The sequence below is a fragment of the Podarcis liolepis genome (genome assembly GCF_965112155.1).
Source record: "Podarcis liolepis genome assembly, chromosome: 12".
Classification (NCBI taxonomy): domain Eukaryota; kingdom Metazoa; phylum Chordata; class Lepidosauria; order Squamata; family Lacertidae; genus Podarcis; species Podarcis liolepis.
Genome location: NC_139563.1, coordinates 6,904,899 through 6,929,476, shown reverse-complemented (window position 1 = coordinate 6,929,476; position 24,578 = coordinate 6,904,899). Strand labels below are relative to the sequence as shown.

Below are 24,578 nucleotides of genomic sequence, written 5' to 3'. Positions count from 1 at the left end.
GGGACGCGGGTGGCGCTGTGGTCTAAACCACAGAGCCTAGGGCTTGCCGATCTGAAGGTCGGTGGTTTGAATCCCCGCAACGGGGTGAGCTCCCATTGTTCGGTCCCAGCTCCTGCCAACCTAGCAGTTCAAAAGCATGTCAAAGTGCAAGTAGATAAATAGGTACCATTCCAGCGGGAAGGTAAACGGCATTTCCATGCGCTGCTCTGGTTTCTCCAGAAGCGGCTTAGTCATGCTGGCCACATGACCCGGAAGCTTTCTGCAGACAAACCCCAGCTCCCTCGGCCAGTAGAGCGAGATGAGCGCCGCAACCCCAGAGTCATCCGCGACTGGACTTAATACTGTACCTTTATACATGAGCAAACCATCCCACAGAATATTTACTTTGCAGCCCTACCATAATCCCAAACTTATTTATGATCCTAGAATTTGACTATCGATACATTCACTGGCTGGATTAATTTCACACACTTTACCGTTAACTGTTAAGACAGCAGTGGTCTTCTGGTCTCCACATGTACAGGTGTAGCGCCCAGCATCCTTCATGTCTAAATCATGGATCACCAGCTCCGTGACAGTTTCTTCCTGCCTGATTCGGTACTTGTTGCTTTCTGCTAGTTTCTTTTCTTCCTTCATCCACTCCACCGGAGCAGCCTTGGTGAGCTCACAGCGTAGTGTGGCCGTTTCATTTTCAGTGGCTTTTACATCCTTCAGTTCCATTTTGAACTGTGCTGGGAGGGCTGCAGAACACAGATTTATAAATGTATGACGGCCCAACACTAGTAAGCTGGGTGATATGAGAGGAGGGAAGGTTGTAGGTAATATAAAGTGGAATGGGGAATCTATACAAAGTCCAGGTCCAATGCCTGTTGATTTTCAATGGAAATGGCTTCATCAGGCATTGGCACACGGCCTTGAAAGGGAGACAGCACTTGGGGATGGTGGGAGGTCATCTCTACACACTCCTTCTCGACAAACGAGACACTGACATGGATGTATGCTACCGAAACGCAATGGAACACAGAGACAAGAGAACAGAAAGACCAGGAACAGGAACACAGGAGGATGTACAATGTATTTCAGGAACAACTTGCAATGGAATGATGAAGTTCAAGTTCAGAGATCAATGGGCAATAAAATACTCATCCCACAGTACTTGCACAATGCAATTTTACTGTTGACTGTCAAGGAGACTGTCATCTTCTGGTCTCCATGGTTGCAAGTATATTCTTCAACACTCTTTGATTCTACGTCAGAAACAAATGGGTCTCCCTGCTTAATGAAGCACTTGTTGCTGGGTCTGAGACCTCTATGCCCCTTCCTTCCCTCCACCAAACCATCAGCCTTTGTCAACTCAAGTACCAGAGTGAGTCTTCCGCCTTCTGTGACTTCCTGACTGTGCAGCTCTTGTGTGAAAAAAGGCTTTTCTTCATGACGTTCAAAATTCAGTCTGTAATTACTACTACAGTGGTACCTTGGTTTATGAACTTAATCCATTCCGGAAGTCCATTCTTAAACCAAAGCGTTCTTTAACCAAGACGTGCTTTCCCATAGCAGCGGGGGACTCAATTTACAAATGGAACACACTCAACAGGAAGCGGAACATGTTCTGCTTCCAAGGCAAAGTTCACAAACCAACATGCCGTCTTCTGGGTTTGCAGCATTCTTAATCCAAGTTGTTCATAAACTAAGCTGTTCTTAAACCAAGGTACCACTGTATATCTATGCAGCAGCCCTTGATTTGACAACAATGGTTTCACATCATATGATGGATTCCTTCAGGCAACATGATTCCACCTGATTCCCATTCGCTTGGTGGCTGCAGAAGACGTTGCTTGCTTGGCATATGTGTGATAAATCTTCTATGGTGCTCAACAATAAGACATAAACAAACAGAGACATGTGATACACATAAGGTGCACAATAGCTGAACACAGACACATGTTGCAACCAGAACTACTCTATGTATTACCAGTGGAACACACACACACACATGCACATAGTTTAAACAGGGATGGAAGCCATTGGAAGACAGCAACACAAAAGTAGTTGACGCAAGGACATCAGAAGAAGCCGAAATGGTAATGATGAAGGGGTCTTCTTGCATGTACACAGCCACCAGTTCAACAGAGACAAAGGATGGTATTCCAAAGGAAAAAGAGGTGGAAAGGGATAGTAGGAGAGGCAAACACAGAGGGTGGAGTTTGCTTCCAAAATTGCGATGTTACAAGGCAGCGTGAAAAGCTCGTTGTTTGTCAAGTAGCATTGTTTACCATTGACTCTTAGGGTCGCAGAGGTCTGGTGGTCTCCACAAACACAGGTATATTCTCCTGTATCCTGTTCATCAGGGCTGTGGATCAGCAGCTCTGAAATGGCGCCTTCCTGCTTTAGTGTGTATTTCTCACTTTGCCTGAGGACCAGCTGCCCCTTCCTCCACTCGACTGGTGCCACCTTGCTCAGCTGACACCGAAGAACAGCAGATTCGCCTTCGGTGGTTTCCTGGTTCCTTAGTTCACCTTTGAAATAGGCAGGTAAGGCTGAGGATGCAACAGATAGCGGGACGGTTAGGCATTTATGCAGGCGGCTACTCAGGGCCACAGGAGAAGAAGAGAACCAAATGAAGAATAAAACTGAAAACCAGGCAAATTAGACGTGCAACAGTAACTTCCCATTGTTATTTTACTCTTTTGTTTTAATTCAGAGTAGAATCCCTGCTAAAGAAACCAACAATGATGGCAACAAGGAGCAATTTTAATTCAGGATTCAGGCTCGCTACAGACATTGGTGTTTCCAGCTCCTACAAATCCACCCCTCTCCCTGCCCAGTCCACCAGTTTTCTATTGGTTTTAGAATGGTCTCATCAAAGTAAGAGGGACTTTGTAAGTCCAGAAGTACTAGGAGAAAAACTTGTCTTGTCCCATTCCTACTTGGGGGCAGGAGCAGGGGGAGAAGGGGGAAGACAAAATAATTTTAAAATATAAAAATATAAAAATTGAATTATAAAAGAATATTAGAGAGTTGAGATAGGCATTGCACAAAGCTTAAGTTTTAGAAGTGATACTAGGAAGTCATCTAATCAAGGTTGGCCTTTTGCTTTTACCATGGACAGTTAAAGCAGCTGTTGTCTGCTGGTCTCCGCATACACAGGTATAATCTCCTGCATCCTGCATTTCTGCATGATCAATAGTCAGCTCTGCAGTAGTCCCTTGCTGCGTCATGATGTACTTGCCACCTGCATTCAGCAGGTTGTGCCCTTTCTTCCACGCCACTGGAGCATCTTTGCTCAACCTGCAGCGCAGTGTTACTGAGCCTTCTTCTGCAACCTGCTCACTCTTTAACTCTTCCTTGAAAAACGCGGGGAGAGCTATGGGACACAAAAGAAGCAGAGCGCGTGAACATCTCCAAAAGTTTGGACCAGTGGTGAGCTGTGCTAAATGCATTATGAATCAAGTTTTGGAAGTCCATGGCATTTGGAAGTGCATGCTCACTATGCTGCAGACTAGAGTGGGCACTGTCTTATGCCTTGTGTCTTACAGATATTTCGGACTGCAATTCCCACTATCCCCAGCCAGTGCTAATGGGAGCTGTAGTTTGAAACATCTGGAGGGCACTAGGTAAGGGAAGGCAGATATACTGTAGCTATTCAGGGTGAAATTAGCAAATTTTCTGAGAAGTTAATTCGCAACCCATAGTTTACCATTGACTGTCAAAGACGCTGTAGTTTGTTGGTCTCCACACACACAGCTATAGTTTCCCATATCCTGAAGATCTAGTTGATGGATCTCCAGCTCTACGGCGCTACTATCTTGTCTCATGATCCACTTTTCACTAGCTTGGAGCACTTGGCCGTCCTTCTTCCATTCCACGGGTGCAACCTTGGTCAGCTGACACTGCAGTGTGGCCACGCCACCTTCTGTTGCTTCCACATTCTTTAGGTTGCGTTTGAACCTTGCAGGCAAGGCTGAGGGTCACAGAACAAAATCATTGCACTTAAAACAACAAGTGACCGCTTGGGAGGAGCGCTGTGGACCACACAACATGAGCGAACAACAATCAAAACGTATAGGAAGGCTTTAAAGGCAGGAAGCTGATAACAACTTGTTGTAATTGCAAACACAGCTTCCTGTCTTCACCACTTATGGGAACCCAGTGGAAAATTTAACAAGACAGAGAATGTTATCGTGTGGAAACACCATGGAAATGAATTGGGAACATGTAACTTATTTCAACGACGATTGCTCCTAGACAAACGTTGACAGGCCATGCCCAACAATCAGAGACGACGTCACAGAAATGACATAGATACGGATGACGAACACAAACATGTGGAAGTTAAATCCAACTCCAGATAATGTACAGTTAGTGGGATGGTAGGTGACCACGCATTTAACTTCTTTACCATGCACGGTCAAGGAAGCTGCTGTCTTCTGGTCTCCACAGACACAGGTATATTCGGCAGCATCTGTCAGTTCCAGATCTTGAATCAGCAGCTTAACAACAGAGCCTTCCTGTCTCATTTTGTACTTATCACCTTCCTTGAGTAAATGCTGCCCCTTCATCCACTCCACCGGAGCAGCCTTAGTTAGTTCACAGCATAGAGTGGCTGTTCCTTCTTCTGTAGCTTTCACATTCCTTAGGGGCTCTTTGAAGAGGGCTGGTGGAACTGGGGGATACAATACGTAGAGCCTGTTAAAGCACACTTACCCAGATGCCCACTGCAATGGACATGACAAGTCCAAATTGGGTGTTCTTCAAAGACAAGCAACATACAAAAAAAAAAAATGGGTGAAGGGATGGTGGGAAACATTATGGTTCTTTTAAAATATATGGCATTACCATGTACTGCTAAGGCAGCTGTGGTTTGCTGGTTGCCACACACACAGGTATAATTGCCAGAATCCTCCTCTTCTAGGTGATGAATCAGCAGTTCCACTATGGTGTCCTTCTGCCTCATCGTGTATTTTTCACCGTGCTTCAGTGACTGACTGCCCTTCTTCCATTCGACCGAAGCAGGCTTGCTGAGCTTGCAGCGCAGGGTGGCCACCTCGCCTTCCACAGCTTCCGCACATTTTAGTTCTTCTTTGAAAACTATGGGCAAGGCTAAGAAACAAGGAAGCAGCAAATACTCTCAGCAACCTTGTGTTCTCTCAGTGTGGGTGAAATGAACAGATCTCCACAGCTGCTACCGTTTAACACAGGTTCATGCCAGTATCCTTTCCACCTGAAGTGAGACTACAACACACCACAGAAGTGGACATGCCACAGAGATATCGTTAATGTGCATTAGCCAGACGACAGAACACTCCATGTCAAAACAAAGCAATGGGGATGCATGAGGTCTTTACTTTGCTCTAGAATTATGGTTTTCAAACTTTTTAACTTTGGGGAACCTTTTCTATATCTATTTGTCTACTTGTTGGTTTGCTAGGGAATCCTTACTCGTTGCAGAGGTTACGGGAAATGTTCTAGAGGAACACACAGTCCTGAAAAGACCCAAGAGTAAAAAAATCTCCTGCAGCTGCTGCTGATGGGCAAGCTGTCTATCAGGGAAGCTCATCTTCCATTGCAGATCTTCTAACTGAGGAACCCTCAACAGCCTTCTGAAGAGTTCTAGGTTCCCCCAGAACAGAGTCTGAAAATCACCTCTCTAGAATAGAGGGGAAACAGTAGATAGACCAAGGGGGTGATCAGTGCAGGAACATGCACTGGAACATCCAGTGAATTAGGAAGATATGACAAAACACATCACAGAGGAGAATGCGACGTCAACACACACAGAGGACCGGCTGGGAAGAACGACCAGGGTTTTCCAGACTACCCGGACATTTAGGACACGCTGATTTACCGTGCACTGTCAGAGCCGCAGTTGTTGTCTGGTTGCCGCACACACAGGAATACTCTCCAGCATCCTTAAGTTCTAGGCTGACTATCACAAGCTCTGAGACAGCACCTTCCTGCCTCATTTTGTACTTGTCACTCGGTTTGAGTGACTTATGCTTCCTCTTCCACTCCACTGGAGATGCTTTCGTCAGCTCGCACTGGAAAGCAACCGTCCCATCTTCCAAGGCCTCTTGATCCTCCATGCCTTTCTTGAAAAGGGCAGGGAGGGCTAAGAAGTTTAGAATGAATATATTGAGTGACTGTCAACATCTGAAAAACGTTTCTTACATACATTGAGAGTCTGGGAGGTTTAAAGACACTCCTCCACAATTCTCTGCAATTCTCAGCAAGAGAATCAACACACCAGTAAAATCAGTATCAGCTGTATATTACCAAGATTACTCCATGGCCACCTGGTTACGTTAACTATGGAGGATAGCAGAAGTGACAATGCAGCAGAAACTTCATTATGCTGGATGTCCATTCAGCCCAAACCTACTGTGTGCCTCTTTTATATACTTCTATATTACCTACATCCTTGAGAATACAGCACTCTTGTTTCCCTGGTTTCTGTTAGAATTCCTGCTCCACGATTGCAGTCATGGGATTGTTGTCTTTCACATGACAGTAGATGTTTTGACTCCACAGAGTGGGAAGTGACGGAGACAGGATGTTTGCATTACTGTGTTCCGTGAAGTGGGACTATTGTCCTTTTTCTCTTTACTGTCTGATGCTAGAGAGAGAAGGAGCCATACTGCAGTGCTCCGTGTGTGTTTATATGTAAATAAAGTAGATTAGCCAAAATGCTGAGTTGCTGAGGTCTGTTACGCGACTGCGCAAACTCTGCAGATCCCTAAGTGTGCCGGTGTCGGTTGGCATGGGTCGCTGTGATGTTCAGGCAGAAGAAAGCTTTTGAAGCTCCCGAACGATCGACCAGGAGGGAGGGAACATGCCAGTCGGGCATGTGTCTCTGCCAGGGTCCTACTCGAGCGTAGGCTGAACTCCTGACAGTTTCTGCATGTTTTGGTTGTTGCCCTGGGTCTCAAAATACAAGCGATAATACTCAGCCTATCAGTGTTGTAAACCTCTTTAGATCTCTTAGCTACATGGGAGAGTCCATGAGGATAGATAGATAAGGATGCCTGATTTTCCTGCAGTTACTCATGTTGCATTTGACAAACTGGAAATAGAACCATTAAATGTACCATTCACTCTCAAGGAAGCCAAGGTCTTCTGGTCACCAAAGGTGCAGCTGTAATCTCCAGCATCTCCCAGTTCCAAACTGTGGATGACAAGCTGAGCCACAGCACCTTCTAGCTTCATTTCGTATTTGTCGTTCGACTTGAGCACCTCATTGCCCTTCCTCCACTCCACTGGAGCCGCTGCCTTGGTCAGCTCACACCGCAAAGTAGCTGTTCCACATTCTGCAACCTCCAGGTTGCTCAGCTCTATTTTGAAGCGTGGAGGCAGGGCTGGAGATCACAAAGAGCACATTAAAATTCACAGCAGTTGGGAGATTCCAGGAGATTCCTCTTATCCACCAATTACCCTAGTATTCACAGTATGGCTTTTCTGATTTCCAAGAAGGTATCAGCATGAGGGAGGGCAAACGATACACTCGTACTTGGAACCTTAAGTACACCATGCTACTGAGAAGAAAGAAGAGCTTATAGCTGTCCCCAATTTTTGGCCATGGTTCTTGAAGACAGATAGTTGCTCACTTCTTGGACTTCTCACACTCATATTGCTAGAATTGCCCAATGAGCTGCAGCATGAGGGTTCCCTGCACAAAATAAGCCTTGTGGCTCAGGGTTGACTTGCACTGTACACCTCTGTGTTTTGCACGGTCTCCATGGCATAATTCACCAACCCAGGTGGGTTTCAACCGTTTCTGTAAGTTGAAGGAATTCTGAGAATTTGGGCAGACTGTCCAAGACAGTCAGGAGAAACAGTACACAAGTCAAGAAGGACACTGACAAACTGGAATGTGTCCAGAGGAGGGCAACCAAAATGGTCAAAGGCCTGGAAACGATGCCTTATGAGGAACGGCTAAGGGAGCTGGGCATGTTTAGCCTGGAGAAGAGGAGGTTAAGGGGTGATATGATAGCCATGTTCAAATATATAAAAGGATGTCACATAGAGGAGGGAGAAAGGTTGTTTTCTGCTGCTCCAGAGAAGCGGACACAGAGCAATGGATCCAAACTACAAGAAAGAAGATTCCACCTAAACATTAGGAAGAACTTCCTGACAGTAAGAGCTGTTCGACAGTGGAATTTGCTGCCAAGGAGTGTGGTGGCGTCTCCTTCTTTGGAGGTCTTTAAGCAGAGGCTTGACAACCATATGTCAGGAGTGCTCTGATGGTGTTTCCTGCTTGGCAGGGGGTTGGACTCGATGGCCCTTGTGGTCTCTTCCAACTCTATGATTCTATGATTCTATGATTCTATGATTCTATGAGTATTGCAAATGAGAACTTACAGAAACTGCATAGAGGACAGTCATGCCCTAAACATACTAACAAGTCAATACTAGGTTAAAGAAATGAATGTCTATGCTATCTTGTGTCTGCGATGATTATTTGTAAAACACAGTGCAATCTTCTAAAACTGGCTCAGGGCTGCTTCACGTTTTTTAGCAACGAGAGCCACTATTATGTCTCCCCCACTAGCCCCAGAGAATGCTTTCCATTCCATATCATCCAGCCTGTAGGCTCCTCCCCTTTCCTCTACATTTCTCTTCCACCCAAGCCCCAGAGAAAAGCACATGTGATACTATATTCCCCCTTATGCTCCTCCTTCTGTTGGAAAGCTCTGGCTAGCTTGGTAACTCTGCAACCATGTGGAATTAAATGCTCCTAATGCAGCCGCCTCTGCCCCAGCTTCACATTTAAATACTTTATTGTCACTTGTACAACTTGTATACAGTGAGATTACACAAGCACCCCCCCCACTCAGATCTCTTAGTCTTAATTCCCCTCGTTTACTGACGCACACCCACCAAACCCGAAAGTCAGTTGCCCTGTTGTTATCTTTTCATTTAGCATTTAGTGTGAATCATCCCTGAGAATTTTCCTCACTCTCCTGAGGCAACGTTCTACCAGTTTTGTGTACAGACATCTATACAGTAACAGCAAAACAGGCCAGAAGGAAGCCAGTTCCTCCACTCCCACCTCCACCAAACATCCATGCACACATCTGTTGGCAGCATGCACCCAGCACACTAAACCACACCTTGGGTTGGCAAGACTACACAAATGCACGAGCTCCCAGAGAGGAGACCGCAGCCTCTCTGCTCGTTTTTCTAAGCCAGCAGTTCTCAACCGGTGGGTCCCCAGATGTGTTGGACTACAACTCCCATCATCCCTGAGCTCTGGCCTTGCTAGCTAGGGGTGATGGGAGTTGTAGTCCAACAACATCTGGGGACCCACAGGTTGAGAACCGCTGCTCTAGGCTTAGCATGCCATCCAAACTGGGACTCTCATCACTAACCACAAGCTATAACCAAAGTTTGACTTACCTCGTCCCGTGAACCTGGCCGCAGAGCACCTGGGCTGAGGATCTAGTGGGCGGTACTGAGAATCTGCAGCTGCTTTGAGGAAAACCTCCTCTCCAACCGACCGCCCACCCTCCACCATTCCCAGCATTCAAAGTGTGTATCACAGCCAATGAGAGACTTGTGTCCAAAAATGGATTATGTACCACCCCATGCTGCAGCTCAGTGAACTATAGGGGGAGACTATGGTTGGAATATAAAAAAATTCCTTCCAGTAGCACCTTAAAGACCAACTAAGTTAGTTCTTGGTATGAGCTTTCGTGTGCATGCACACTTCTTCAGATACACTGAAACAGAAGTTGCCAGATCCTTCTATATAGTGAGAAGGTGGGGAGGGGTATTACTCAGAAGGGTGGTGGGAATGGGTGATTGGCAGATAGCTGAGATGAGCTTGTTGACAACTCTTAATGACTGCAATAGGTCTTACAGGAAAAGGCAAGGGGTGAGAAGGTGAAAAATGGCTTAGTCATGTATAATGAGATAAGAATCCAATGTCTTTGTTCAGACCAGGTCTCTCCATGGTTTTAAGTTTGGTAATGAGTTGCAATTCATTACCAAACTTATGAATTCATTACCAAACTTATGAATTCATTACCAAACTTCACTGAATTGCAACTCATTACCAAACTTAAAACCATGGAGGATATAGAAGGATCTGGCAACTTCTGTTTCAGTGTATCTGAAGAAGTGTGCATGCACACGAAAGCTCATACCAAGAACTAACTTAGTTGGTCTTTAAGGTGCTACTGGAAGGAATTTTTTTATTTTGACTATGGCAGACCAACACGGCTACCTATCTGTAACTGGAACTATGGTTGGAATGATTCAAGTTGCTTAAATAAATGTTATTATCTATATATACACAGAGCATGGTTAAATATCTTGCCTTATCTTGTTGCTGCTGATGTCAGGGCCATGGGAACCTCAACATTGACTAAGTTGCTCCCAAACGCTATGAGTAAATTATAGCTAGAGCATTTGCATCAGTTTTGGTACACTTAGTCAGAGAAACAACAAAATGGGACTTAGGAAAAAGAAACAGGATAATTACCACGACCAAGAGGAACCCAGTGTAGAATGATGGACTATATTTCACATGGTCTGAGGAGAATCTAGGTCTAAAACACATCTTGTAGAATGTTGTCAAGGCCACATGCGTATAATATTTACCATGCACAGTTAGAGAGGCAGATGTTTTTTGATCTCCGCACACACAAGAGTAATCTCCAGCATCTTGCTCCGTGACTTCTTGGATGATCAGCTCGGCAACATTATCCTTCTGTTTGATTTTGTATTTATCACTCGGTTTGAGCAACTGCTCACCCTTCCTCCACTCCACTAGGGCAGCCTTGCTCAGCTCACAGCGCAGAGTGGCCGTCCCACATTCCGTGACTTCCTGGCTTTTAAGTTCTTCTTGGAAACGCGCAGGCACAGCTGAGGGGAGTAATATTGATAGAGAGTGTGTCATGTGACCCAGATATTCCAAGAACCACTTGAGCTGTTCACCTGCATCCATTAGAAGGGTCTTTTGAGGGAGCAGTGCTTTGTTGATGGCAGATTCTGGCTTCTTTCCACCAACAACAGAACCACGTATAAAGCATTTAAAACTCTTTTGAAAGAGCAATGCCGTTTCATTATATGCCAAAATAAAAATGAAAAATGAAAAGGTTCTGGGAATTTTAAATGTCAGCCATTTTCTAGCTTTCAGGTTTTTCAACAGCATTTTGGACATGAAACTGAATGGAAATGTGGATCATTTGTTGAAATGAGATCACAAGTAATGATTTCATTTCATCCAACTTCAGAACACAAACTCTTACAGACAGATGATAAGCACCACAAATAATTTGTTTGTGGGTAGCATTCTGCATCCCCATAAATGAGAGATAAATGTACGCACACACACACAAATGAAATGTAAATATGAACATTGCGCAAACAACACAAGCAAACAAACAAACAAAAAGGACGGTAAAAGCTGTAAACACTGCCAGACATCAAAGACATTTCACCTGCCCCTTAAAATGGGGAAAAAATATGAACTCATTAGAATTTTCCATGGGGAATAAATTTGCAAGGAAGGTTGAAAAAGGAATGCAATAAGCAGAATTGAAAATAAGAAATAGAAGCAAAAGGCCTAAACAGTGAGTTTTAAAGTCGAATGAACAGAAGTTGGTGGGGGGGATGGGACACCAAAACGGTGAGTCTTCAGCTGCAGTGGAGAGAACACTTGGAAGCGATTTCTGCTAAAATTAATGCCATTGGCTTCTCCAGAAGAAGATTTGACATGACTTTGACACATGGAACCTGCAGATTCCCCTGTGTTTTGCATGTCAGATAAGGATCTTCCAGCCCAACATGCACCATGAGCCATTTTTTCATCAATGTGCATCTTGTTCTGCGCAAGCCCAGAAGTTACTCAGAATTATGTCCCATTTGGACTTAGAGAAGAAGAAGAGTTTGGATTTGATATCCCGCTTTATCACTACCTGAAGGAGTCTCTAAGCAGCTAACATTCTCCTTTCCCTTCCTCCCCCACTATAAACACTCTGTGGGGTGAGTGGGGCTGAGAGACTTCAGAGACGTGTGACTAGCCCAAGGTCACCCAGCAGCTGCATGTGGAGGAGCGGAGACGTGAACCCGGTTCCCCAGATTACGAATCTACTGCTCTTAACCACTACACCACACTGGCTCTCCTTACTCTCTTACTTCCTAGCTGCAAGGGCTAAGGGTTTCAGCCTAGGACATCAATGCAGGGACTGAAAGCTAGAACCAGCCCTGAAAAAGCCTCAGAACTAAGCTGATGTACCAGCCTCCTCAAGTTCTTCAAAATGTTATGGAACTTGAGCAGTTGCATAATTGTGCCAAGGCCTCCTCTGAAGCACCTGAAACCAGCTATTTTTAGGCAGAGCTGCACAAGATAAGAGACATGCCCTGCAGGTCTATAGATCCAGATTATTACCAAGTTTACTACCAAGCAACCATTAGCAACCATGCCCCATGATGTCCTACAGTTGTGATATAAGCTGGATCCTAACATTATTATGTCTGTAAACAAAGCATTTCTAATGGGAAATAGCGACCGCTAGACCAATAGACTTTCACAGCCATTGGGTTAATGCCCAACAGCATGACAAAGGACAAAGGAGAGAGTGTAAGTTGCCTTATTTGGGAAACAGATACCATCAGAAATGTCTGTCATAAAAGACTTTAAAGAAAAGCAGATTAAAACGGGATGAAATAAAGTAAGATACATGCCACCCGGGGACATGGGTGGCATTGTCGGGACACGGATGGCACTGTGGGTTAAACCACAGAGCCTAGGACTTGCCGATCAGAAAGTCAGCGGTTCAAATCCCCACGATGGGGTGAGCTCCCATTGCTCAGTCCCTGCTCCTGCCCACCTAGCAGTTCGAAAGCACGTCAAAGTGCAAGTAGATAAATAGGTACCACTCCGGCGGGAAGGTAAACAGTGTTTCTGTGCGCTGCTCTGGTTCGCCAGAAGCAGCTTAGTCATGCTGGCCACATGACCCAGAAGCTGTACGCCGGCTACCTCGGCCCATAGAGCGAGATGAGCGCCGCAACCCCAGAGTCGGCCATGACTGGACCTAATGGTCAGGGGTCCCTTTACCTTTACCTTTACATGCCACCCGAGGACTTTGCAGCCATCATGGAGCCACTGGCATGGGACTAAACATCTCAACAAGAATCTCAGAGATTCCCTTGCTAGTATGTAGCCAGCACCCAACATGTCATGCCCAAATGATGCAATGCAGTTAACAACTGAAATTCCAATATACTTTTGGAAGTTTCCAAGTAAAAGACTCTCAGATATATTTTATTCCAAGGAATGTCTTATTTCAGATGTGGAACTTTTGTGGCTTTTTAATAGTTTTGATCCAGAAACCATAAGACAGGAGGTAGGTTATGAGGAAACAAAGATTTCAAAGATGAAGAATGTAGTTTGGTTAGCAGGAGGGAAAAGGATGAACAAAAGCCATGGATGATAAATTAAAAGAAGTGGTCCAAGGCAGTTGGACTATATTGCAAAAGGAATGCGACCTTTTCGATTGACTTGTAGGCAAGTAGGTTGAAAATATATGGGGGGGGCACTTTACCAGGTCACACAGAAGTATACTATCCAAGTCACCAAGCTAAAAACAAGATGTTAATGATCAGTGAAAGCTTCCAAATGTTAGTGAGCAAAATAGAATATTGTTATAAATTTGTGGGGAGGCAAGACTCCCCTAAAATATCTGGATTCAGTAAGGTGGCTGGAATTTAACCAAACCTCATAATTCCTGGCTTTCATAAATGTTGACGTTTAATCAATGGATTTAGCAGTGTAAAAATACTGACTTGTTCTCTTGACCAGGGAATCGCCTGGAGATGGGCCATTATGAAACAAAGGCAGAGTCATTAACCCATCAAGAAATCCATCAACGAGGCAGAAGACTCTCTTCCAGAAATATAGGGGGAGACCCCACCCTGAGCGCTGGGTAATTAGCAAAAGACAATCCCAGAGTTGGGAGCAGGAAGGTCATACAGTACATGATGTTTGGGGTCTCCTGGAATCGGAGGCTGCAGCAATGAGAGGAACAGCACCCTCTTGGGCTGTGAACGCTTTGCGCTCTCTCCATCCAGACGCAGGTCATATATATGTATTAAAAAAACACATATCATTGTCCCAAAAGGGAACACAGACTCTGGTAAGTATGCTTGCAACACCTAGAATCTCGTACCACATAGAGATTGGCGTGGCAGGAAACAATATTATAAAATCAGTTGTAACTGAGTTTTCAAGAAGCGTCCTGTTAAAAATCTTCCAGAGGTGGTTTCAGGCCGTAGAAAACTACCTTGGTGATGTGAAAGAACAGCACGGCTCCCGATTTCCAGTACTTCTATCATAGCTTCTTATTTGTCAGGGAACTGCCATCAGAGCTAGAGGCGGAGGGAAGGCTCCAAAGGGATGCCGGAGAGGGTCCCAGTAGGGAGAGAGGCAGCCCATCTGCTGGGGAAGGAAATCAGTGTAACACCAGTGGAGAAGGGGGGCAGATGGGGGAATCAGAGAGGAGGCTCCAAGACTCCTCGCCGGAGACCGGCGGAGAGAGTACGGGTACTCCGCTGCCCACATCCTCCCTGCACAGAAGACTTCCGCGCAGGGAGAGGAGGAGGAGACTTGGCGTCAAACAACTTTTATGCTGGAAAAGGCTTAAGAAACGCCCACTGATGGATTCTGCCAGCGACTGAGACAGTCACGATGCTGGAGGCTGTTCAGTCAGAAAGGGTTTAACCAGGTAACCTCGCCAGCAGTGTCGGCAACTTACGCACGAGCAACCCCTAAATCCATTACATTATTGTAGGGTAACTTCCAACAACACATAAATGACAGACGCACAGTAAACAAGAAGTGTGTAGGAGGAAGCATTCGAAGTGCTCTATGGACACACCCCTCCACAGTTCTCCAGAACTGCAGAGATTCTACTCCAGTGCTGCCAACAGATAATGAAGACACACATTTTTACAACTGGGATTTCAGTGCAAACCACTGGCTGCAACATTAAGGATCTATTTATGACACAGAGCTTATCCACACTTCCTCTCGTCCCACTGCTTCCCTCCAGGAAAACCGCTCTTCAGTGCACAATCAGAGCAGGCAGCCATTCAAGTTTTCAGCGGATTGCTGTTTGTTCCGATTGAGAACTAAAGAGCAAGCTTTCCCTGGGAAAGGAGTGGGACAAGCAGAAAACTGCTGGGATCTGAGCTTTCTAGGCAGAGGACAAGCAGAAGTGTGGACGAGCCCACACTCACTCATGCTGGAGACAATACAAGGTATGTTAACAAGCAAATGACAGAGAAACAGACAGATCGAGATGAACAAAGGAGGGAAACAACAAACAAACGCAACACAAAGTCAGTAAATCTACAGAGAGAAGGCAGATTCTGAGACATCACGATTGCAGCATGGAACGTTTGGTTACCATGAACAGTCAAGACAGCCGTTGTCTTTTGGTCTCCACAAACACAGGTATAATCTCCTGTATCCTCCACCTGCAGGTCTCGAATCAAGAGTTCAGCCGCAGCACCTTCCTGCCTCATTCTGTACTTGTCACTTGGCTTGAGAGACTCAGGCCCCTTTCTCCACTTCACCTCAACGCCAGCTTTGGTCATGGCACAACGCAGAGTGGCGGTGGCGCCTTCCACGGCTTCCCTGTTCTTCAGTCCTTCTTTGAAAAGCACCGGGAGGGCTGAGAAGGTGGTAATAGAGGGGGAAAGTAAGCGGCGGAGGGAGAAATTGATCTTTACCCCTGCATGCAACCACTGAAGTCCCACCACTCAGAGGCAGTGAAAGGCATTACCCATTCAGGGAAATATTGGCTATCTCAACCTACCTAGAAAATCCACTTCCTCTGAAAGACAGGAAATAGAGGAATGGATAGGTATATGTGGAATTAAAAAGGGCTGTGGCCTTAGAAGTAGCGCCCAAAACATCTAGATTCCAACCTATCTAAGAAGACTCCCTCCCACATACACACACTTATGAAAATATTGAGTTCTATCAGTCATGCAATGTCCTGCCCTGCAACAGTGGATCTGGATTCCAAAAATAAGCCAGGAAGGATAATGGTAACACCATTGAATGGGTAGAAAAGGTAGACACTAGGTTGAATGGGTTGTGAGCTTGGTTTTTATTTTTACCCTTGACTTCTAAAGATGCCACCGTCTGCTGCTCTCCACATACACAGCTGTAACTCCCAGAATCTGTTAGCTCCAGGCCTTGGATGATAAGCTCAGCAATGGTGCCATCCTGCCTCATTTTGTACTTGCTGCCTTGCTTAAGGGTCTTGTGCCCTTTCTTCCACTCCACGGTGGCAGAGGCCTTGTTCAGCTCGCACCGCAGAGTGGCGGTTTTGCCTTCCGTAGCTTCTTCGTCCTTCAAGGCTTTCGTGAAAAGTGTAGGCAGGACTGCAAGGTGGAGGTAACAACAGGATAGGAGTCCATCAAAACTGAGACCCTCAAGACTGTGAACTACCCTCCTCTTAGCAAACAATTATAAGTGTGCTACCGGTGTCAATGTAGTGATTTACTTGGGGCTTGTCTTTTCATCGCATTAAATTACGCTCATCCTGGAGAAGCCTATTCTGCCTAGCTGCAGGGTTTCAGAACTGAATTATAGACTTCAGCCTTTTTTGGCCTTGACCTAAAGTGTCTCCTTGGTTTTGCTTGCACCATTCTATCCCGGTAGCTTGCACTTAATCCTACACTGAAAATGGCACCACTCCCAGTTAAGGTCTGCCTGTGCCTTTAACAATTAACATATTTGGAGATGGGAATGAATTTAATACGCCCCTAGCAATTCTTCGTGACAAGTCCTAACCAAAAGGCCCTCCTCCCACAGCTCCAACCAATGCAGAAATTCTCTGGATCTCACTGAATGAAGACTGAGCGAAAACATCATGACTTGTTTTCTTAGGTAAACAAAGCGTGATGAAGACCCAGTGAAGCTTTTCAACTTTTCTGAGCCTGTAAATTTGTAGCTGGCATGTTACATTCATTTGAGAGGGTCTATGCATCTGTTGTGAGGAAGAAGTTCCAGAATCCACACCAAAGGGGTGTTTTAAGGAGGAGGAGGAAGGTAACATGTGTGGATTAGGAAGAGTGCTGTTGGGTTTAATTTCAGAAGAAAAACCGCAAGAGAAGTCTGGCTATATATAAGGTACATGTTATATCTCTACATTTCTTTTCTTTACCATTCACGGTCAAGCTAGCTGTAGTCTTCTGTCCTCCGCATTTGCAAGTGTAGTCTCCAGAATCTGCTACATCCAAGTCATGGATCACCAGCTCAGCACAAGGCCCCTCCTGCTTAATTTCGTATTTGCCACCTGCTTTGAGTGCCCTTTGCCCCTTCCGCCATTCCACGGGGGCAGCCTTGCTCAGCGTGCAGAGCAGTGTGGTCGTCTCGCCCTCTGTAACCTCCTTGCTTTTTAGTTCTTCTTGGAAAAATACAGGCAGTGCTAAAGAATGCAATATGGGTAGAGAGAAAGGGTCAGATCACCGGAGGACCTCTGACGTTTTGATGCTTTAGCACACTGGTCAGGTCTATGGTGCTAGGAAGCAACTGGCGTCAAGATCAACACAAAGGTTTAGCTGTGCCGCAACCATCACCAGACCCCTATGTAGCAGGAACACGGGGGCATTTTGCAGGGAGAGGTATAACTGCATTGTTTTATGTATCAAAATATGGGGGGGGGGAGGACAGAGAAGAAGAAGAAGCCCCAGGAGACCAGCAGCAAGAGATCCACAAAACCACTTCCGAACTCGAGAGGAGGTGGAGTTGCGGGCTTCACACCCTCTCCACGTGCACGGGGGCTGACTCTCAGCCTCCACGCGATTGAGGGGATCCCTGGCAGCGTCATCCCCTGGCCAGCCAATCAGCTGCCCTAGGGGGGCGTGGCTTGCACGATATCACACTGGCGCAGCCAGGGACCTCCCTCTTTTGCCGCCTCAGCTCATCGGCAAGACCAACAGCAAGAGATCCACAAAGACATGTTGCAAGAGTGGCCAGAGCTGGATTAAGCATGTTTGTTAACAGGCTTTATCTGTGGGCATAAGGTCCATTACCATTCACTTTCACGGCTGCAGTGGTCTTCTGATCTCCACACATGCAGGTGTAGCTTCCAGCATCCGTCAGTTCCAGATCTTGGATGGTTAGCTCAGCAAAGCGACCCTCTAGCCTCATTCTGTATTTTTCACTCGGTTTCAGCACCTTTTGATCCTTCAGCCACTCAACGGAGTCAACGGCCTTGGTCAACTCGCAATGCAGAGTGGCTGTTCCGCTCTCTGTTGCTTCCTCATTCTTTAGTCCCATTTTGAACTGTGCTGCCAAGGCTGAAGGACGCAGAATGAACAGATACTGTGTCAACAACCACAAGTTATACGGAGCCTCTCTCACTCTCTGGCATGCTGCTGAATTGTGCAATTCACCCCCCAGTTATGGGGAACCATCCTGGACATGCTTCCAGCAAATCCTGCCAATTGCCAACTTGGGGGACAGAAAAGAACTTCCGAATGGGATTATCCTTAGGAATGAAGGGGTGCCCCATTAAGAGGAGGCTGGCCGGAGAATTGAAATAATAACTCAGATATGAAACGGCCAACCTTTTCTTAATGAGGGTGACAGAACCACACAGTATATCTCATACCTTGTGCACGTCATGCCATGTCATTTGCGAGAGGAACTTTGCAAATCACGTAAGCATGCAACAGCAACACCTTACATCCTGTGAAACTGGAGAAGAGTAAAGCAGGGAGGCTGCATGCCGGCATGACAGCGAAGGACAAGACGGAGGAAAAGTAGAGCCGAAGACAGAGCTTTGCAAGAACATAGATTAAGCGGGTGGGGGCAGATGGCAGAATCACTCCAAAAGGCTGGTAGCGTTGTTGTGTTTTTACCATTCACTGTTAAGACAGCTGTTGTCTTTTGGTCTCCAGCGGAACATGTGTAATCCCCAGCATCCTTGAGGTCTAGATCGTGGATCGTCAATTCGGCCACAGTTCCTTCTTTCTTCATTCTGTATTTGCTGCTAGGCCTCAGACCTTTCTGCCCCTTCATCCACTCAACTGGAGCAGACTTGTTCAGCTCACAGTGCAGAGTAACTATCCCACCTTGTGTGGCTTCCATGTTCTTTAGCGGTTCTTTGAAGCGGGTAGGTATGGCTGGAGGATGAAGGGATTTAAAATGTATATACACACACATGAGGATGACTTGCATCTGATTCAGTTATACACGACACTGCCTCCAATCCAAGATTTCATATGGTCCTTTCAAACTTTTCTCACCTCTGCAGCCCCTGTGAAGTTATGCCTCTCTTCTCTGACCTTTCTTTCCCCTGGTTTTCATTCCCCTCTCAGACTCATCCCCCACTCTGTCCCTCTCTTCTTCCTATCATTCTTTTGAACTCTTCCATGTCCCAATCCTCCTTCCCTTGGGCCTTGTCTAGTCTACGCCTCTTTCCCTAGGCCCAAAGGTTCTCCATGAACCACTGAAACTCCCAAGCAGTTCAGGTGTATTATGGCTGCCATCACAAATTTGCCTAGCTCATTATGATAAGGATTTAGGGTGCTTCCAGACTATTGCTATTGCCAGGTGGGATTCAACACATACTGGCAAATTGAGGTTGTTCAGCTGTAGTTAACTAGGCAGTCTCGCACACACACAAAAATCACCTCCCTCAAAGACTGGACTTTCTTACAATGAGGAAAGTTATGGGGAAGTATGGGATAACACCTTTCACGCAACATTGTCTAACAAATCGGAATGGTTGCTCATTAAATAGCTGGTGTCATCTAATCTCCGCACAAACAAATCAGGATGAATGCTCAATAATGACCACTCTCCCATCAACAGGAGGGAAACCTTTGCATGGCGAGGGCAGCTCCCCAATCCCTGAGACAACGACAGAAATTTCTGGTCTGCCTCCCCACATCACACCCCTTTGAGGTTCCCGACAAACCTCAGTTCTAATGAACCTATCTGTGGCGGGGGGAGGCGGAGCTCTTTGCATAGTTAAAAGGGGCAGAGCCTACCTGAGAGCACGCACTCAACAGAAAAGCCAGGATACTAATCTTCCAAACATGCAAAGGCTCCTCCAGATGTGGTTTTTATTGTGCATTCATGGTGAATTGTGCTCATGATGGTATCAGGGAAGTTATACACAATCCCATTTTCAATGTTTTTTGCACCTGAAAACGTTTTGTGGCTGGCATGCTGCCTGCAACTTCCTCCTGAAATCCTATAAGGTTTCATACCCCCCAAATGACATGCATTTTGCCTTTTCTCCCAATCTTGTACTGCAAGAGTCCCCCTGCAGGCAGCAATAATGCAAGAACGCTGCAGATGCATTGCAGAACAGTCCAGAGTGGACAGTCCAGTATAAATCCATCACTATTATTGCATCAACGGACATGTTGCGGAATAGACCCATGCACCAAAAAAAAAAACCTAGGAGAAAAACTCCCCAATTTGGAGGCGCCCTCTGTAATAAACACAGCATGGAAAACCCCAATGAACTTCCTAAAAATATCAAGCTGGTAGGATTGTATACCACAAGCTAAAACTCAGAGTAGATACATATAAAATGGGAATAAATGCAATAATGAGATGGATGCATCCCCATTACCCTACCATGGATTTTGACCTGAGCTGTGCTCTGCTTATCTCCGGCATCACAGGTGTATCTCCCACCATCCTCTGGCTCTGGATTGTGGATGAACAGCTCAGCCACACACCCCTCCAGCTTCATCTTATATTTGTCACTAGCCCGAAGGACCGTCGCTCCCTTCTTCCAGGCCACGGATACATCCGGCTTGTTGAGTACGCAGCGCAAAGCTACGGTGTCTCCTTCTTCCTTTTCCACATCTTTAAGCTCTTGCTTAAAAAGAACTGGCAGGGCTAAAATGTACAACCAGGGTGGAGGGGAAATGGTAAAAGTTAAGCACTGTGGGGGGAACTGCATGTAACAGCCACACGCAGCAAGGACCACTCCCACCCCACTCCCCTCCAATACGCAGGAACAGATGAAAAACTCAAATTCTGTTAATGGTTTTGGCTTCAGGGAGGTAGTGTCTAAATCTGGGGTTGTCAACCTGGTCCCTACTGCCCACTAGTGGGCGTTTCAGGATTCTAGGTGGGCGGTAGCGGGTTCTATGGCACAAGCTGAATCCTCCTTCTATCGAGCACTGGTGGGCGGTAAGGAAATTTTACCATCAAGAAAGATGCACTAGTAGGCGGTATGTATAAACAGGTTGACTACCCCTGGTCTAAAACCTAGTTCTCCCTGCCAACAGAAAACTAGCATTTCAGGGAGAAGGTCTAGCTACAACCCATCTCCCCATCTACAACCCATCTCCTGAGGAGCAGTTCCTCTTCCAGCGGTGGGAAAAGCCACAACTCCAGTGGAGAAGAGAGGGAAGAGGCCAGCCAAGCGAGGAAAGGGCTTGAGGATGCTGCTGAGAGTCCCAGTGCCTCACCTAGCCAGGCTGGCCAGGAGAGACACAATCCACTTCTGTTGCCCACCTTGCGCAGAGGGGTGAAACGCAAGGAGGGGAGGAGGAGGCTTGGGGTGCCAAAGTTCTTATGTTGGGGGAGAAGCCGGAAGAGGCCACTCCCGGATTCTGCAAGTGACTGAGATGGACATGAACTTTGTAGATCTGCACTGTAAATAGTTTGCACAATAAAACCTTTAAAAGCCAGGTCAGAGTCCTGCCTGGTTACTCACGAGCAACCACCACCACCATCTGACAGATGGAAGCAGAATGGTATGGTTAGACGCACGTCACCTAACGCATACAATTGCATTTTGGGATGGAAAGCAGACAGTCACAGAGGTCGGGTTGCACAGTGGCGCTGTGGGTTAAACCACAAAGCCTAGGACTTGCTGATCAGAAGGTCGGCGGTTCGAATCCCCGTGACGGGGTGAGCTCCCGTTGCTCGGTCCCTGCTCCTGCCAACCTAGCAGTTCGAAAGCACGTCAAAGTGCAAGTAGATAAATAGGTACCACTGTGGCAGGAAGGTAAACGGCATTTCCGTGCCCGGCTCTGGTTCGCCAGAAGCAGCTTAGTCATGCTGGCCACGTGACCCAGAAGCTGTACACCGGCTCCCTCGGCCAATAAAGCGAGATGACCCCAGAGTTGGCCAGAGCTGGCTAATGGTCAGGGGTCCCTTTACCTTTACCTACTGCAGTGAGCAAATTTCGCATGCATGGCATTTCTGTGAAGGCCCACTATTAAATTATGGCATAGATAACTGAGCACCGCGAAACTAGTGGCTCTTCCTACCCGTCACTTGCACGCGAGCCGAGGTCTTCAGCTCGCCAGTGCTGCAGGTATAATCCCCAGCATCGGAACTCTTTACATCCCGGATCACTAGCTCTGCCACAGCGCCACGCTGCTTCAACTCATACTTGTCGCCGGCCTGCAGGACTTGGTTTCCCTTCATCCACTGCACCGGCAGGTCTGCCTTGTTAAGCTCACAGGTAAGCCGCACCTTGCTTCCTTCCTCAGCTTCCCTGTTCTGCAGTTCTTGTTGGAAAAGAACTGGAAGGGCTAAAATGCAGAATTAAAGAAGGTGAACATGGGCCAGGAGGAAAGGCTTAAGAGAAGCTGTGGGTTCTTTGCTTCCCCAACAGCTTTTTCAAGAAGGAATTTGAAGCTAATAATAATAATAATAAAATTCAACTGATGGAAATGTCATTGACCTACTGTTCTCACCACCTATTCTCCACATAGGGAAAAAGCTTAAGAATATTACAGTAACCGACTTGATAACTTAATGCTTTAAAAAAAGAAGAAGGAAATAATGCAATTAGGTTCGCCTGAACTGTAAGTTTTACATTCCCTACCCATTGATTTAGACATATGGTAAAGATCAAAGCAGGTAATATCTAATTAACACATAGCACATAACATAAGATACACATCTAGGTATCTATGTGGACTTTGGCAAAATAAAGACAAGTGGATTTTGGCATAACAGACAACAGCGAATATGTAGATATTCTGATAGTTCAAAAATAGTTTCTGTTGGTAGACTGTGAGGTGGAGTTACAGTACATCTATAGTCAAAGGACTGAGAAGAAGCTTATGAGTTATGTTTCTTTCTTTCTTTTTCTTTTTAAAAAAGGTAGGATTTGCCAGTTGGTAATTTCACATCACATTTCAAACTCCCTTCTAGCATAAGATTATTGAGGATGGACATCTCTTCTGAAGCAGACACTGGCATCCAAGCCAAAGGACTGTTTTTCTCCCTTCCTGCTAGTCCACACTTCCTGTAAAAAGGTCACACGAACACAGATGGGCATCTTCATCCTCTATGGTTTTATTAGTCCAAGTTCTTAGATGTAGTCATCCATAGCTGCCAGTACAGGAAGGGAACACCAATGAAATATTGATGATTGCCGCAATAGCTCAGTTGGTAGAGGCTCTTGATCCTGGATTGTGAGTTCAAGTCTCATGTTGGGCAAAATATTCCTGCACTGCAGGGGGTTGGAGTAGATGACCCTCGTGGTCCCTTCCAACTCTGCAATTCTATTCTATAATTCTATGAGAATTAATTCTATAATTCTATGAGAACCCTTCTCAACATGATTCCATCATGATCTACTCTTCTAGCACGGTTTACCACCTTCCATTTCTAGAAACCTGACATCCTTCTGTAGTTTCGTTTAGAGGAAAACTGTTTCCAAGCAAATAAAACTGGATATGTAGTGGGTGGGAGTGTGGGTGGGAGAAGCTGCTGTCTCTCAGCAAATTTTCAGTTTGTTGACTCTCCCCTTTCGCACCTTTAGAAACAGGAGTTTGCCCCAGAACAACAGAAAAAGATCTTTAAACAACAGAAGAGATGGAAATTAATGTTGATCAGATATCCATAGTATATCAACAGGACAGCTTTAGGTTGGAAAGATAGAGAAAAATGGACAGTAGAGGCATGGAATAGTTATTTGTTTGAACTTATTCAGTCGGACATTGTCACAGTCATGTCACAGGAAACAACATGGAAGGTCAAGTCCACCACGATAAGGAACAGATGGAACCCCTATCTTCAGTGGATAAATACTACTGGAACAAAAGACATTCGGTGTAAACTAAATTTGCTATGCCCCTGGCTGAGGATAATAGTTTGAACCCTTCCAGTGGATGGGGGGGGGGGGAATTGTACGGGAAATTTAAAATTAGAAGGAGATAATAGTATGTAAAAATCCCAAACTTGAATAAAACTTTTTTTAAAAAAGTATACCAACATTAGCAACAATCCTTCTTTTGATTATGGAGGCAACATCCCATGTACCATGTGAATTCTTTCCAGGCATATGGAGCTACCGATTATATTCTTCAGAGATCTGTATAAGCTGATAAAGTGCATCCATTCTACGTACTCAAGGAGAATAATTTCTTTCAAGTAGAATACTCTGGATCCTGTTGACACTTCTCTGGAGTGCTCTCTGGTCCAAAGAAAAACACTTCAGTTGATTTCATATTCAACTATGAAGTCCACTGATGAAATCACGTAGAATAGACTGAACCAGTAAGAGATCATTTTCAACCCAGTTGCAAACTTAGCATTGATAATCAGAGTGCTTAATACAACACAA

At 45.7% G+C, this 24,578-nt stretch overlaps 1 protein-coding gene across 50 annotated transcripts in view; it reads right to left on the bottom strand.

Annotated features, from left to right (window-relative positions):
* The window catches only part of OBSCN (obscurin, cytoskeletal calmodulin and titin-interacting RhoGEF), a 281,685-nt gene that overhangs the window by 152,743 nt on the left and 104,364 nt on the right, over nucleotides 1-24,578 (bottom strand). For 19 of the 50 annotated variants that reach the window (XM_083466412.1, XM_083466401.1, XM_083466402.1 and 16 more), the window contains 16 exons: nucleotides 22,267-22,533; nucleotides 20,615-20,881; nucleotides 18,883-19,146; nucleotides 18,052-18,318; nucleotides 17,181-17,444; nucleotides 16,129-16,395; nucleotides 15,411-15,677; nucleotides 10,600-10,863; nucleotides 7,086-7,352; nucleotides 5,846-6,109; nucleotides 4,837-5,100; nucleotides 4,400-4,663; nucleotides 3,698-3,961; nucleotides 3,101-3,364; nucleotides 2,274-2,537; nucleotides 477-740 (listed from right to left, as the gene is read on the bottom strand). The exons of 7 other annotated variants lie outside the window; for them this stretch is intronic. In XM_083466412.1, the coding sequence (XP_083322538.1) occupies nucleotides 477-740; nucleotides 2,274-2,537; nucleotides 3,101-3,364; nucleotides 3,698-3,961; nucleotides 4,400-4,663; nucleotides 4,837-5,100; nucleotides 5,846-6,109; nucleotides 7,086-7,352; nucleotides 10,600-10,863; nucleotides 15,411-15,677; nucleotides 16,129-16,395; nucleotides 17,181-17,444; nucleotides 18,052-18,318; nucleotides 18,883-19,146; nucleotides 20,615-20,881; nucleotides 22,267-22,533 (4,242 nt within the window). The remainder of the gene's footprint in view (nucleotides 1-476; nucleotides 741-2,273; nucleotides 2,538-3,100; nucleotides 3,365-3,697; nucleotides 3,962-4,399; nucleotides 4,664-4,836; nucleotides 5,101-5,845; nucleotides 6,110-7,085; nucleotides 7,353-10,599; nucleotides 10,864-15,410; nucleotides 15,678-16,128; nucleotides 16,396-17,180; nucleotides 17,445-18,051; nucleotides 18,319-18,882; nucleotides 19,147-20,614; nucleotides 20,882-22,266; nucleotides 22,534-24,578) is intronic. 24 more of the 50 variants (XM_083466431.1, XM_083466428.1, XM_083466430.1 and 21 more) reach the window with 6 other exon arrangements.